This window comes from Cyprinodon variegatus, unplaced genomic scaffold (genome assembly GCF_000732505.1).
Source record: "Cyprinodon variegatus isolate N-32 unplaced genomic scaffold, C_variegatus-1.0 Scaffold418, whole genome shotgun sequence".
Classification (NCBI taxonomy): Eukaryota; Metazoa; Chordata; class Actinopteri; order Cyprinodontiformes; family Cyprinodontidae; genus Cyprinodon; species Cyprinodon variegatus.
Window position 1 is genome coordinate 409,170 of NW_015150871.1, and position 16,980 is coordinate 426,149.

The 16,980-nt window shown below is 36.3% G+C and overlaps 1 protein-coding gene across 1 annotated transcript; it reads left to right on the plus strand.

The window, feature by feature from the left end:
• The first annotated feature begins 2,700 nt into the window (after positions 1-2,700).
• Positions 2,701-10,292, plus strand: pus7l (pseudouridylate synthase 7-like). The gene is made up of 10 exons (XM_015388257.1): positions 2,701-2,891; positions 3,112-3,907; positions 5,576-5,735; positions 5,830-6,049; positions 6,369-6,467; positions 7,910-7,991; positions 8,396-8,561; positions 8,741-8,867; positions 9,680-9,733; positions 9,824-10,292. The coding sequence occupies exons 1-10, from the start codon at positions 2,820-2,822 to the stop codon at positions 10,145-10,147; spliced, it is 2,100 nt and encodes a 699-aa protein (XP_015243743.1). The 5' UTR covers positions 2,701-2,819; the 3' UTR covers positions 10,148-10,292.
• The last annotated feature ends 6,688 nt before the right edge of the window (positions 10,293-16,980 follow it).

Genomic DNA, 16,980 nt, shown 5'->3' on the forward strand with positions numbered 1-16,980 from the left:
ATGTTCGCATGAGCATAAATAGCGCATCCCAACGTCAGCAAATTGAGAGCCTGTAAAACAGCCAAAATAATCAGAAGGAAAATTAACGCAATAGTTCATCAATTCAACAAGAACCGAATCAGTTATAATAAGTCATTAAATCTGATATTGGTATTATTTATCAGGCAATTCTTAAATTTAAAGGTAAACACTTACCGCAATCACACCAACTGAACAAAGGAAGCTCCTTTTCAAATGGATATTAACTTTCCCCATTTCCTCTACTTGGGCTAAGCAAACAGGGAACACAGACCAAGCGTTTTGACAGTTTGCTCTTGAAGAAACAAATGGAGAGGAACAGATGTGTTCAGGTAATCATCCCCTTAAAAAGGAGAATGTGGGTGTTCTTTTAAGAAAAAAAACTACTGCAACAGTCTTTCACTTCTCCTTATAGACTGATTACCTAAGCAGAATTAGTAAATGGGGCTTCCCGTCTCAGTTTCTGTGTGATGCCTTCTAGAGAAAAACAAAAATTGGAGACACCCAGAAATCTCAAATTCAGACGAAAAGTTTAGAGGAAGTCACATATTCACTTTTTTTTATCCTTTGCTTTTGGCAAATTTAAAGCTGCCCTTTTTATTTCATTGATTTTATATTATTTCCTTGTTCAATGTTTTACATTTTTTCGGATTTTTATATGTACAGTTATTGGTTCCATCTGTGGTTGTTTAAAAGTATATTAAAGACAAATAAAGTAGAAGTAGTTGTGGTTGCAAACATTTGTTCCTGCAAAGGATGTGGATACTTCTGTCCTCTCTGAATAGGATGTGAAACTAAGTTACTAGGCCTGCTTTATTATTGCTCTGACAATGTCTATCCATAAGAGTGTAAGCATTTTGATGGTGTTCATCTATGATAGCTCCGTCCATCAGAATGGACTGTCACATTCTCATTTCATTTGAAAGATGAAAATGATTTAATTTTTCTCCAACTGCCAACAGGATTTCAGTCCAACAAAGTCTGTTCTGGTTCAGGATACATTCTGCAGTTGGAAAAAATCTGGAACAACTCCTGCGTATAAAAAGGAATAAAGATTTGGGTGTTTGAAGAGCTGAGCTCTGCTTGACTTACAGTATGTTGCTGCTGCTTTCTAAGCAGACTTTTTATACTTCACAATTACTCTTTCCTAAGCTTTGTAGAGTAGATTGAGACATCTGTCTCCTTCTTGCCTTTTTTTGTGCTTGTCTCCCATTATTCTTCAGTTCCTTGAATTCAAATATTATGTTTTGTTTTCCACTTTAATATTGAATATATTATTTTAACTAAAAATCTACTAATGTGTGAACAATACAAAGTTAGCCAATTTAGTTTGCTGTAGTGATGGTTCAAGGAACACTGATTAATCGTCAGCATGTTTCGAGCTAATAGAGTAAAACTCGTGTTAGAAGGAGAACTGTTTCAAGAAAGTCATATGACCGATACCGACACTGTTTTGAAATGACTGACGCACTAAAGTCTGTTTATAAGCACATCTGTGAAAGGGATGCATCTACCAAAAAAATTGTGCTTTAGTGTACACAGAGTGCATTACAGCTTGTTTATACAGTTTGTCAAAGGTTAAGAGCAGTGGAGAAATAAATAAATATATATGGTGCAAAAATGCTGTAGAAACATATACAGATCCACCATGTAGTGCAAGTATGATGTTATAAGTGTGATGCAGAGGCTCGATTTGAAACCTATTAGAGTTTCCAACAGTTCAACAGTCTTATGGCAGCAGGGGAAAAGCTGTTTAGAATCTGCTGAACCTGCATTGGATGCTTTAAAGCCTCTTCCCAAAGGACAACAGGGAGAACAGTCCATGATGGGGTGTGAGGGGTCACTGATGATGTTAGAGGCTCCGGACAAGCAGCACTGGGGTGAAATATTCTTAAAGGAGGGAAGAGGTGCCCCTATGATCCTCTCTGCTGTTCTCACCAATCTTGTCATGTTATTCCAGTCTGAGGCGCTGCAGCCTCCACACCATACAGTGAGACAGCTGGTCAAAACGCTCTCTATGGTGCTTCAGTAGAAGGTGGTGAGGATGGGTGGGGGCAGGTGGGCTCTCCTCATCCTCCAAAGGAAGTACAAGAGCTGTTGTGACCTTTTGACCTGAGGAGGTGTTCATAGTCCAGGTGAGGTGTCTGCGATGTGCACACCCAGGAATTTGGTGCTGCTGACCACCTTTACAGCGGAGCTGTTTATGACCAGTGGAACATGGTTAGTCGACGATGATCTCCATTGTCTTCTCCACGTTCAGGATCCAGCTGTTATCTCTGCACCATCCCACCATCTGCTCCACCTCCTCTCTGTATTCCTGGTCGCCGTCGTCTCTGATGAGGCCCACCACAGTAGTGTCGTCTGCAAATCTGAATTTGTCAAAAAGTCAAAAAAGTCAGAATTCTGAGATTGAAGTCAAAATTTTGAGAAAAAAAGTCAGAATTCTGAGATTAAAGTCAGAATTTGAGAAAAAAAGTCAGAATTCTGAGATTAAAGTCAAAATTCTGACTTTTTTTCTAAGAATTCTGACTTTCTTCTCAGAATTCTGAGATTAAAGTCAAAATTCTGACTTTTTTCTCATATTATATTGAAATAAAATTTTAAATGGCAATCATTATTATTTTATTTTTAAAGAAATACTCTCTCTTTAAGAAACGTCACGTGACAGTCACATGACACGGAAGTAGACGTAGATTGTCTTTCGGCGTGGCCGTGTTTACAAGCTGCTGGTTTACACGGTGTGTGCGGCGTTGTACCGTAAACAAATAATGAAATAATTCTAATAAGGTTACGATCCATTTATGGTTTCATTTGGAAATGATCAGATAAGCAGTAAACGCATTTTTCGGGGAATGTTCGAGTCACCTGTAAAGGTAGGTCAGATTTCTTTGTTAAGAAATTTATAGATGTTAAATATACAGCAGTTGATGGTGTGAATCAATAAAGCTTTCTTTATAAAGTCATTAAATTATAATCTGTTGAGCAGAATAAAATAATAAACTTTTCATTTATATTATGTTTTGGGATTATATATTGTAATTAGATTATTATTATAACACTTCTGTTGGGTAAATCTTTTTTTTTTTTTTTAAGGTGACTATGAAGGGCGATGAGGCTGTAAGGGTACCTGCATACTTCATATCAAAACATGAAGGCTTTGTTGGAAGCATCAAAACCTTCATGGAGGACTTTGTTGTCACAGAGATCGACATTAATGGACAGAGGGTAAAAACAGCTCAGATCATGCAGACAGCAGGAGGCGCCTCCTCACAGCAAAACCAAATGAAAGCAGAGTCAAAGGAGAACCTTTACTGTTCAGGCTCAAATGATGCTGAAGTTTCATCAGACTGGGGGGCAGGTTCAGACACCCCTCTGCCCTCTTTAGGAAGCTTTGATTTAGATGTTATTTTAGGTCCTTCTGTGAGTGAAGATCTGGAGCAGTTTGTGATGACCCTACGAGAAAAAAGGCCATCTGGTCCAGAACTCTCTCTGGGCTCCTTCTCTGACAAGCACCAGAGAGCCAACGTCCACCGGGCCGTCCGCCACCGCTTTCCCTTCCTCTTGACTGTCACCATCCAGCCAGAGATCAGGGTGAGGGAAGACCCTGACTACAGGGAGCTGGCCAGACTGGTCAGAGAGGAGGAGGCTGAGGACTTCTTCAGGTTCATTGACGCCAAGGTGAGAGGGTCGTCTTACACTTTTGGACCGGATGACAGCAAGGAGCACAGGACTGCGGTTCACCACTTTCTAAATAGAAGGTTTGGGAAGCTGGTGGAGACAAAGAGCTTCAGCAGCCAGGGGAGAACGTCCATCTCAGTTAGGCTGAGAGAGCATGGCAAGCCCAAGAAGAGAACAGCAGAAGAACGCAGAGAAGAAGACATTTATACAGGTTGGCTTTATACCCTCATTTTTAACAGGAAATAGAATAGAAAATCCCTTTATTGTCCAAAAATGGGGAAATTCTGGTGTTTACAGCAGCAGAAAGATTATAGAAAAAAAAAATTGTGACCTTAGAAAAGTGTATAAGAATAACATAATAGTGAAGAGTTAAAAAAAAAACAGGTGAAATACTGTACTGTAAAGTGTTTTAACAATATAAATACTGTGCACTCTGACAGCTATGGATATGTTTAAGGTAATGGATATTTAAAAATGGCAGCAACATCAGAGATATGCAAAATGACAGCAGCATGTTATTTAACTGAATAAGGTAGAAACTCCAAAATGAGAATGAATGTAAAAACTTATTCGGGTTGTTAGGAACAGTGATGGTTATAAAGTCTTACAAATGCTGGGAGGAAGGATCTGTGATAACACTCCATGGTGCATTTAGGGTGCAGCAGTCTTTTACTGTCAATCAAACGTAGGGATTAGGGGCGTGGCATGGATACAGAGAGAGGAAAACAAAGCAGAGGAGCCTGGAGAGGCTGTTTCTCTACAGGTAAGATCAGAAACTGAGGAGGATTTAATTGAAGGCAGAATTTGGTTACATTTTTAAGGATGTATTTTTAAGTGTCTAAACTTCAAGTTTTGCTTTAGTAATTTTGAAGACATCATTTACAAAAGTAGAAATGATGACTCATACTTTCTTTTAGGCTTTAACTTTAACCTGCCTGTCATTTTTAATCAGTTATTACTCAGATGTAAACTTTATTGTTAGGAAACCACAGGGTTTAGATTTATCCTTTTTTTTTTTACCCTTTTAAACTTTCGGTTTTCAATATTTTGTAGCAATAGTGGTATTTTATAGTAATATGAGGAAAGTGGAAGAGAGAAGTGGTTTGCATCCAAACCATCAAACCTTAGAAGGCTGTATAAAGGGTTAGTAGCCTCTTCAGCTGGTTCCTCTGCTCTACTGCTGTGCCTGAGAACCATCAGAAAGCATGTTTGAACATAAGGGGCAGATCCTTTCCATTTTAGAGCATCCAACCTTGTAATAATATTTAGGGCTGCAACTAACGATTATTTTTGCAAATTGATTATTCTGTTGATAAATCGATTAATAATCCGATAACCAAAGGGTCATTAAAGAAGAGATTTTACTAATTTACACCAGATGAAACTAAAAAAAGTTTCCACATGAGGGGTTCTGAATTGAACATATTGACAGACAAAAACCTTTTTAATTTTAAATGCAAAATGTTTACATATTTTTCTTTTACAATTTTGATATGATTACTGCTATAAGTGGCTCTTTTAGGTAAAGGCATGTTTTACAGTCTCCATAACTCATTTAACGATTTATTGATGATTATTTCAATAAATCGATCAATCAGATTAATTGTTTCAGCCCTAATATTAATCACCTAACCAGAATGTCACCTTCTGAAGAATACAAATTCTATCCAAAAATAAAGAAACGTCTTTTCGGGAAATGCTGGAACATCCCTGTCAGCTTAAAACAGAAGGAAGACGTCAATGCTCAAATAAACAGCTGTCAAGATTAACTGAACTTTCTACTTACTGATATGTGCAAACCAAATTTTTTTTTTGTTTTTTTGTATTTGATTTATTCAGTTGAAATGTCCTACTCATGTGATTTGTTTGTGTTTCCCAGCATTCACGCTGTGCAAAGAGAATCTGGAGACTTTGGAAGCCATCAGCTACATGGCAGCTGCTCTCGGGGTCCTGCCGTCAGATTTTACTTACGCTGGCATCAAAGATAAGAGAGCCATCACCTACCAGTCTATGGTGGTCAAAAAGGTCTCGTCTCAGCGGTAATCCACCCTCTTCTTTATAAATCTGGTCAATTTATGGATTAAGGCTGTTTGCTTCTCATGTAATGTTTGTTTACATCTTTTTTTTTGTCAGGTTGAAAGAGAAAGCAGGAGAATTTGAGAAGAGAGGGATGCGTCTGTCTCAGATCCGCTCCGTCGGCGAGCCTCTAAAGCTGGGGCGACTGCGGGGGAATCACTTTGACCTTGTGGTCCGCAACCTTAGACCACACGGAGCTTTAGACGGACATTTGGCCGACGCTGATGTTCACGCTCGGCTGGCAGCTCTCATAAAGGAAGCAGTGGAGAACGTAAAGGTCCTTTGAGTTCAATCTTGTCTCTATTTCAACATGTTTGTTTTCTAGTGTATTTAGTTTTGTATTTACTGCACTAAAACCATTGTGTTAAGCAGTTATAAATGAGCTAGATTCCATGTATTAGTATAGGTAGAAATATGCTGCATTTATCCTATAATTAGCTGTCTTTTTTTATTTAGGTATTTTCTACCCTCGTTTGAGGCTGTGTTCAAACAAAATACATTTTATGGCACTAGAAACACTTTTTAATATAGAGTAGAGTAGCTTGCTTCTTGTCACTGCAGAAGCTACCATTTAGCATCATTGTGTGTCTTTTTAGAGGAGAGGTTTTGTCAACTACTACGGGCCGCAGAGGTTTGGAAGTGGACAGAGTGTTCTGTCTGATCAAGTAGGATTGGCTCTGCTCAAAGAGGACATGGTAAGAAATCCACAGCCTTGTCTTTGTATAATCTATGTTTGTTGGTCTTTAGTTGCAATTTTTATAATCACCATCTACAGTTATTTATTGAAAGTTTCTTTTTAGATTTTATTTTTTATTTTTTTATTGACCTTTTAACTTTCCATTTGTTTATTTTATAAACCTTATTACATAAATACGTTTTATGAATAATATTTTATTCCTTTTTTTATATGATCCTTTCGAATGAATTAATAGGAATTTATTTCAGCCAGACAATCTGAAAAACAACAATAAATTAATCAGCCAAATACACAAAAAGACTAGTTAACAACAAGCAAACCAAACACCAATTTCTAAACAAAATAAATTCACCTGAATATAAATACTTTAAAAAAACCTGCACCAAATAAAGCTGTCGGTATATACAGCCAGAGAAGTGACATCAATTAATGTGAATTGTTTGAAAAGTGGTTTATACCCCTTTACCCTCTAATTGCACTTAAATTGACTTAAAGAAGAGTAACCCACATGTTTTTAGATACATATATATATATATATATATATATATATATATATATGTGTGTGTGTTGGAGCTATTTATCCTTTATATCTTTATCCATTTGAATTGTGTTAATTTTTTCCTAAATTAATATTTTTGTATTATTTACAGAGTTTATTTACAGGTTAATAATTGTTGATTCTGTTTATCTTTGTCTTATTATTTTATTTATTTATTTATTTTTTGTTCTGAGGTAAGACAGGAAGTGATGTGGATCAGTCTGCTTGCTATAAGTGTAGGAGCCTGGAAAGGACCAACAGGCATTTTTGGCCTATGGTTTTTACCAGAGCAAGAGAGGCAGCAGAAAGGACAAAAGCAAAGTTTGAACTCGGTAATTGTTGGCTGAAATAGGAAAATAAACCATCCAGAACCATCATCAAGTTTGGACATTGACCCTTCTTTCTTATTGACTTTAGACAGATTTTGTCTAAAGTGTAAAATAAAAAAGAAATTTCATTTGGAAACAGCTCACTGGACAATTTCATCTTGAAAAATAGTAAAAATGACTGTAAATTTATAGTTCTAGCATTTTTTAAATATATATATAAAGATAAAATATAATAATAAAATACAATAACCCATTTTAGAAAACATTCAGCAGTCTAATGGCAGTGGGGAAGAAACCGTTGTGGAATCTGCAGGTCCTGCATCAGATGCTTCAATTTATATATTTATTTTATATTTATATCTTTCTTTTTTAAGATTTAAAAAAAAAAAGGGGGAAACCACACCCCCCCAAAACGAGAACACCACACATATATACACATATATATAAAATCCCAGATCAAAAACACAAAGAGACACAAATGTTAAACATGACTTCGATTTAAATTCAATTATTGTAAAGGGCTCCTGGCATAGGATTTTAAGACATTTGCCATCTCTATTTTTGGTTTTCCAGGTCAGCGCCGTACGGCTGTTCTTTTCTCACGAGGAAAATGAGGAACCTCAGAGCGTTGCAAAGAGACATTTCCTCCAAACAAGTAAAAGTTTTGATTTTAAATACCTCTGACAGGGATTAGAGTAAAAGCTGCTGTAGTAATTCGTAATTCCTTTGGACCAGAGAGTTTTTATTTGTTTAATTTTCAGTCCTCTCTCATTAATACAGTAGGTAATAATACCTAAAAAAATATATATATTTTTTCACCTGTGTACAAGGTGCCTCCCAAAAGCCTCTAACACTAATGTGTTTCATATTGTTCACTTCTTCAGATTACGACAACATATTTTTGACAAAGTGATAATAAATCTGAAGCAGAAGAAAAATGTTACATGATTGATATATATATTTTTATGACAGCTGAATTGACAGCATAATTTGTGTTAGCTGAATATTTTATGAAAAGCTGAAAAATTTTTTCTCAATTTTTTGCTCATTTTGCAACAGATAATGCAAAGGAGTCTTTGGCGCTGATGCCCCTGTCCAAGCCCAGGGAGCGGCTGATGCTCCGCGCTCTGAATCGCTACGGTAACGGCCCGGATGGTTGCGTCCAAGCGTGGCTAAGTCTGCCCCACAGCATGAGGATTTTCTACCCTCATGCCTATTGCAGCAGGTCAGCTAAACCACTACATACACTTGTGAAAGAAAGTCAGGTTTTCCTCCGTTTTTTCTACATCTGATGGTATTCTGATAAATCACAATGTGTTATTTATAATCTTATAAGTTAGATATATCCAGTAAAAGTTCCAAATAGGTGAATCCTTCCTGCAATTATGTCTTTATGGTCATCAGGGTGTGGAACGAAGCAGCGGCATACAGGCTCTCCACTATGGGCCTTGGTGTCAGAGAAGGCGACCTGGTTTGGACACAGAGAGAGGAAAACAAAGCAGAGGAGCCTGGAGAGGCGGCTTCTCCACAGGTAAGATCTGAAACGGAGGAGAAACATTCATTTAAACTGAGAGCATGTTTTTGTTTAGACTAAATGCTATTTTAACTTTACCAGAAATTATTTTACCCAAACGCAGGCAATATTTGGAATTCAAAATTCTGAAAACTTCCTTCCAAATTGTACTTTTATGAATGAAATATTCTCAGATAGTTGAATCATTTAGAGACTTTCTCGAATTTCTTGTTTTGTCTTAATTTAGTTTTGTTCATTCACAAAAAGTAGAAGGTATGACTTATACTTTTTAGGTTTGAACTTTAAACTGCCAAGTAGTTTTTTTATGCACTGTAATTTTTAACCTGTTTTTACCTAGATTTAAACTTTATTTTTAGGAAACATGGTTTCCTTCCACCCTTTTGCAGATGACTCCCAGGTTTATCTCCCTCTTGAAACAGCCCAGAGCCTCTCATTAGATTAATTGTTCAAATGTTGATGATATAAAGGCTCGGATGGCTTCAACCCTTTTTATTCGATTGAGCGAAAAGGAGAAGGGATGATTTTTGTCAGTACATTCGACATCTTCAACATAGATCTTTGTTCTCTGGGGCACTTTGGGTCAGTTACAACAAATCTAGGATTTAAGATGAAAGCCGTTCTTATGTGTTTTTTTATCTCTTAACAGATTTTATTTTCCCTTGTATGTATAGCCCTTTGATGACTTTTCTTATTATGAAGTGCTTTATGAAGAAAAGTGGTTTGGTAGATTTAAATTTTGGTTTATGGTTGTAACTTAAACGATAAAAAGGGCTCATTAAGTAGTTTTCTTATTCCTTTTACCTTTTCAGGTCCATGTGGTGACACATGAGGAGGAGCAAGCAGGAGTATATTCACTAGAACAAGTATGGGGTTCTCTTATTCTGCTGGTCATACAGTATGCTATATTAAGCTTTTTTTTTTGTTGAATCAATAATATTTTGTCATCCTCTCAGGTGTTATTACCAATGCCAGGAAACTCTGTTAAATATCCAGAAAACGCTATGAGAACCTGGTACCAGGAGAGACTGGCAGGAGACGGGTTGGCAGAATGCCGCTTCAGAGTGAGCAGCCTTAAACTGAACCTTCCTGGCTGCTACCGCCCCCTGCTGGCCATCCCACACAACCTAAGCTACCAGCTACAGAGAGCAGCCTGCAGCCGTGGCGCAACAAATCAAGAATCAGCCATGGAGTCTCTAATACTCAGCTTGAACTTTGACCTGGATTCCTCTTGCTATGCCACTATTTGCCTCCGAGAGATCATGAAGTGTGAGGTTTGAAATCAAAAGTTAAAGCTGTTCTATTTCTTTTTTTTTAAACTGTTTTGTTCGGTGATGTTGTATTAAAAAGCATGATAATGAGTTGAGGTTGACAAACATGAACTTTAAATGTTAAAATGTTGACGTTTATCCTTTGTGCTGTTATAAAAAAAAAAAAAATCTTTCACATATGACTTCTAACATTGTATACATTTATTTGTAAAATTTTTAGTTATTTCTAATGTTAAGGTAAGTGGAGTAATGGAGAATTAATGGAGATTTCTAACAGTGTTTAATGGCTATAATCAAATATATAAGTCCTTTATGAACTGTATTATCTATGTAAAACAATGTAGTGAAAACTCCAGCTTTTTTTATTGTTTTATTTTAAAAATGTAAGAATAAACAGACAATTTATTTAAAAAAAATAGATTAGTTTGGCTTAAGTATTATTTTACTTGCACCCTGGAACAATTGACCATACACTTTTAGTGACCTTTATTTTTATTTGTGGAAGTAGGTAGAAAGGAAATAGGACATAGAATAGGAAGATATGCAGCAACGTAACCTTGATGCTGCATTGAGGACTAAGGTCTCCAGAATTGGGTCATGTGATCTGCACCATCACAGCACCCAAACACATTTTGACAGCTAAAAAAAAAAGGTGTAGCTTTACAGAAATGCAGTTTATGTCTGTATATAGATCCTGAGGCCGTAACGATAAGAAATCTGATTATTGTTTATATTACTGCCAGCCTTTTTGTACTCTGATGCCCCTTAATAAATCAATTGCCATTATTTTCATAAACCACTAGCCTCTGATTGGCGATTATAAACAGTCCAATTGTGTTGTAAAATCAGTATAAATGCAGCTGTCCTGTAAAGGCTTCAGGGGGTTTCTTTGAGAACATAAATTTTTTTTCTTTTAAAAAGCAGATTTTTTTTTTTTTTTGTCTAATATTGTCCTACCCACAAAATGAATTTCATCTAGTATCCTTATGTAAACACATTCAGCAGGTCTGTGTTGGAATTTTTCTCTATCCATATCCAAATCACATGAATTCTGTCTTAAGTGCAAAAAGTAATTAACACCAATAAAATACAAAGCAATGTATGCAGACGGCATTCTATGTTTAATGTCATACATTTTCCCTTATAAATCAGCAAAACAGAGCTGTAGAACTTTTTTTGTGACTCATGTATTGTCCGCTAATATCCTCTAGATGGCAGCAAACACATGGATTTTCATTAATTTGTGTAGCTTTTGTCTTGCAAAGATATTTCAGCTCTTCACAAGGGATAAGCATAGCTATTAAAGTGTTTATCACTTTGCTTTTGGCAATGCATATGACATAAAACGCGTGAATGAGGTCAATTAATAGACAAAGCCTTACACCAGTGTCATGGCCCTGCAGAGGAGGGACTGAATACATTTTTTAGAGAGAGCAAATCAGTGGAAGTAGCAGAAAAGAGGTCCTACATAATAAGTTAGACTACCAACACCTTTAAAAAGACATATTTAACCTCTGCATTTATATATATATATATATATATATATATATATATATATATATATATATATATATATATATATATATATATATATATATAATAACAGTATACTTTATGAAAAGCAAGTTGGATAGAGGGTGTTTCAGTTTGAGCTTGGTTCTGACATGCAGCTTGTCATCAGACTAAAGCGCTGCTTGATTGAGTACCTGCCTCTAAGCTAAACTTTCTGACAGTGAGACACATTAGTAATAATTAGTTTCTTCTCATGTGCCCTTTTGATTTGAAATACAAAAAAACAAATAAAAAGCTGAAAAAAATACTTTTTCAGATATCATGCTTCCAGAATAAATCAGTATCAGATAAGAATCAAATAAGTTAGAAAAGTATTCCACTTCAACTTTTACAACCAGATTTAGAGCATAAGAATAATACTAAAAAAAATGCAGCAAGAGTCATGAGGAAGAGCTAAAACATGTGGAAGACAGAGCTCTGGCCAGGTGAGATAGATGAGAGATACATGTTACATGGAGATTATTCTTAACAAACCATAGCCACCATGAAACACGGATGTGTCACGTAATGCTGCAGGGATGTTTTCCTAGATTTATTTTTTCTTTCCTGTTATTTTAAATCAAAAGTGAACATGAAGCGAACTTACTATCCTTAGCAGATGGGTAAAATGCAGAGGGAAAGTTTGTTGTAATTTATAATTGCAATAATTTTAAATGTGATTCTTTTTCTTCAGCATGGACAGGGGGCTTGCCAGAGTTTATGAGATGTTAAATGGAGCTTAAACCACAGAAAACCCATTTCAGGCTGCACAAGACTTGTGACAAGAGGTTTAGGTTCATCCTCATGAAAAATTTATAATTGTAACTACAGGAAAACGTGACTCAATTCATTTAAATTTATTTATATAGTGCCAATTCACAACACATATCATCTCAATGCACTTTACAGAGACAACTGACCCAGATCATACAGTCAGATTGGTTCAAAGTTTTCTATCCAAGGAAAACCAGCTGATTGCATCGACTCATTGGCTTAAAAAGGAATCCCTCACACCAAGCATGCTTGTAGCGACAGTGGAGAGGAAAAAACCTCCAGCAGAACCAGGCTCAGTGTGAGCGGCCATCGGCCGAGGCCGACTGGGGTTCAAGGAGACAGAAGCAGAGCAAAAAAAGACAACTGTCAACCAGCTCCACAGGCAGCCCGGCCCAGAAAACACAGCCAGGCAGACGAGCTCCAAGCCAGCTCCCATGTCAGAGGATGAAAGAGAGCATGTGCAGTCAGAGAAACAGGACTATACTGAAAAACAGGCCAATCTCCAACACCCATAAACAAAGGTGTTGATGGCAGCAGCACAACCGATATTTCCCTACAGGATGGTGTCACAGTGAAACAAGAATACACGGGATGAAGCTACTCTGTTGAGAAAAGGCAGAGAGAGCATAACAGATTGAACTTAGGAATACAGCTGAATTTTCCTAAAATATCAGAGCCACATTTGTTTTCTGATTCTGTATCGTAAAAATAATATAACACGTACATTTCCTTTTACCTCAATATAATGTGCAAATTTGTTTTTCTATTTTTGACTTTTCATCCTTACAGAGACAGCACAATGAAACGTCATAACACATTCACAAGTGTGGCCATTAAATTACATTTGAAAGATTAGAATGGTATTTATTGGTTTAGAAGGATCTGTAGCTTTCTAAAAGTCTGATTCCCGTTTCCCTTTAAAAAAATGCGAAAATCCAAATTTCACATTCCAGGCCAAAATGAATGGAGGATATTTTTGTCACCCTTAATTTATACACACAGGCAGGGAGTGATTTTTTTTTCTCAGCCTCTGGCGAAGATCTTTCATCCAGCCAGTTGTGGAAAAATATTGACCCAGTGAAAGTGAAAGCAAAGCAAATGGATGTAAGAAATTGTAAAAGAACTTTACTCTGTTGGATTTGCATTTGCAGACATCATCAAAGCAACTAGCTAAGGTTAATATTATATTAATTATTTTTTAAAGCACAAAATCTGATCTAAATTGATGCAAAATTTAAAATGTGTGCAATAATGCAATTATTGGGTCTTACAAATAAGGTGTGATATTTTAAAACATGTGCCCACTTCCATATAAGTCTGTCTCTCATCTGCATTTCCAATGAATAAATTCTGCATATAAATGTGTTCGTCTTGACTGTGGGATTTATTTGTTTACATTAATTAAACATAAACTCAAAATAATTTAAGAGACAAAATATACTGTTATATTATTCTTGTAAACCTCTACAAAAGCAACAGTTTCATCTTACATTTATTGTTGTTTGCCTGTTACAAAAAGGTTAAAGCACGAATGAACAATAATGGTAAATCCCCAAAACAATCTGCAGGCCTTCATCTTGTCTGAGTTGCCTCAGCTGATCATCAGCCCGTACCTGCTGTTCTTACCTGTGCAGAAACGTTTACTCACGTTTCACCTCTGTGTTTTGAGCTTGTCTCTGCCTGCTGAAGGTAAAGTGCGAGTGTGTGTTTGTTGTTGCTTCCAGGTCCTGTCACCCGTGTCGGAGCAGGAGCCAAAGCGCAGTACTGTCCAGACATGACAGAATGTGTAAACAAAGTGGCTGTGCACGACCAAAACTGATTTTAGGCGGTATCAGAAAAAGATCCCTGCAGCTCTTTAGGGTAATACTTCATTTTTCACCTGTCACCTAAAGAAAAAGAAGTAGAGGGATTTGGGATGTCAGGTATTACAGCATAGATTTCATGCATCTGTTCAACCCATTTACTTAAATGACAAACTGAGTTAAAAATTGGACATACATATAATCTTGTATTGGAATTTCGGCCTCCTGATTGCCAGGAAAAGACCAAATGGGAGCAGAGTTTTTATTAAAACCAGACCTTGGAAAATTTTCGAAATGATTTTGATATTATCCAGGCCTAAGTAGCTGATTCCAAAAAATAAACACATCTTGCCAAATTGTCAGACATGTTTCATTGGTTTATAAAGTATTAAGGAAAATGAACCTTTCAAAAATCAATTTGTCCCATAGTCAGAAATTTGAAACTGAACACGGGCGTAGAGACAAATTATAATGCTCCATTCACACTATTGTTTATCTACCTATGGTGCTGTATTTTGTTACTTGGCTTAAATTTAGTGTAAAGGACCCATTTTTTTTCCATTATCAAGTCCTACTTCATCTGCTGTAATCAGTTTGCATGCTTATTGTAGGCTATAACATTTTGGGGATGCAATTGAGTGTTTTTAAAGCCTTCGGAAGTCAACTATATGGATAAACATTTAAAAAAAAAACCATTGCATTTGGTTTTATAGAGTATTATCTGGTGTCATTTTCCAAAAATGTGAGATCTTCCCACCCCTGTCATGATGACATCCTACATACATAGCATGTCATAACAAGTTATTTAGTTTGAACAAAAACACGTGTGCTTGAAACTGTAGTGCACACTATTACAGATTTATATTTAGCTAAGTGGACAGTAGTGTTACATTTAAGCAAGGGTTAATGGATTTGCTTCTTTGGACTCCTCATCGAGTCTTTTTGTTTGTAGAAATCAAGACAGTTTTAAAAATTCATCTCAGGCCGACGTTCATCAAGCTCTACAGGTCACATAGAAAAATAAGCTTGCAGCTTGCGTGCTCCCAGTAGCAAAGTTCAGACGCTTCTGGTAATTAAGGCCTTATTTAGGCAGGCTGGACAAAGGTTAAGACTTTTCAAAGCCAAAAACACATTTCGGTGACCTAGATATTATCTATAGCTTTATAAAAAAAAAAACCCAGCTCCTCTCCCTCTACTGATTTGCAACTAAAAGAGCCACCTCATTTCCACTTTGAGCAGAAGTAATCTTGCAATGCCTTACATGATACTTCACTCTGAAGACTGAAAGATTGCCTCACCATTTAGGACAAAGGTTGCTTCCCCGCCATGTCCGGCACTCCAAGCATTCAGCACGGTGAGGTGAGGGAATCTTAATAAATGCAGAAAGATTGTCTGCATGATGACCAGCAGGTTATTGTTGTAAACTTGCAATATTTCTGTTCCACATGCAGCTGCCACAGGGCAGAGGTTACTGTATGTAAAAAAAAAAAAGAAATTGAAATTTTGTAGGTTTTGCTGCCTCTTCATATGAATGGAAACCTCTATCTTATCAAGAGGCTTGTTTGATACCCAGTGCCTGGTTTTGTGTTGACAGCACCCAATATAGGGCATTTTCTCATTTTGTTGGTTGATTCTTTTTTTTATTATAAACTTTTGCCAAATTATGCCTGGTTTCTCCAATTTTGCACACTAAGTATGTGAATTCATGTCTTCTCTATGTTCTATTTTTACATTAAGTATCTTTATATTGATGCATTTTGGATCAACAGCAGATTTTGATATTAATGTTTAAAGAAAGCATGGATAAAATTTTAAATAAATACAGCCAGATCCCATCTCGCTGACGATTCAAGTATTCTGCATGCTGAGGTATGTTTAGTAGAAAAAGAGTCTGGATGGTAATTGGTGGAATAATGTTGTTATTTGGGTTAATGCTGCAACATTTGGCGAAATACAAAAATGTATATAAATATAAATATATAAATATATTACGGTATATAAAATATATATAAATATATAAATATTAAACGTATAACGGAGGATTTTCAAGAATCTCTGAAAAGACCCACCCTCTCCACTTAAAAAAAAAAGTGCACATGCACAACCCTGTACCTTCTCCTGAGAGGGAACACCTGTTTAGACGTGCAAGAGCGTGCACGAGCCCTTTCTCCTCATGCACGCTCTTTTTAAAAGTAGCTGTTTGCATCGCTCATACATGGTTACTTTCCAAAAGAAGATTGGCAATTTTTCCACTATGTCAGACTCACCACTGGTAAGTGAAATTGAAAACGAGCACGTAGGACGGCCTTACATAAACATATCACCAGAATGATTTACAATTAGGAGGACCACTTATTTTGATGAACCACGCAGAAAAAGAACATCCTCTACTATATCTTTAATAAATATCTTCCAAGGTAGTGGTGCATATATGTGCTATGTAATACATTTAATTGCTCAAGCAGGTGAATTTCTTTTTAAGATTTGTGCTATCCTGCTTTTGCTAGAGATTTTATTATTTAAGCCAAGGTAACATTTGTGTAGAAAGGTGAAATCACCTTTCCATTTACTTAAAACTTCATATTTGTTCGCCTACATAAAAAGATAAAGATAGAATATTGTTTGATAGATGTATAAGCAAGTCTTTAATCTTTAGATTTTTTCATTTTTGATCTGTGTAAAACCATTTGACCTCTATTCTGGCCCAGAAGTTAC

Coding starts and splice junctions, on each gene's coding strand:
- pus7l (XM_015388257.1), top strand. CDS start 2,820: ATGGTTTCATTTGGAAATGATCAGATAAGCAGTAAACGCATTTTTCGG. Junction 3,908..5,575: donor AGAAGAAGACATTTATACAG/GTTGGCTTTATA, acceptor TGTGTTTCCCAG/CATTCACGCTGTGCAAAGAG. Junction 5,736..5,829: donor AAAAAGGTCTCGTCTCAGCG/GTAATCCACCCT, acceptor TTTTTTTGTCAG/GTTGAAAGAGAAAGCAGGAG.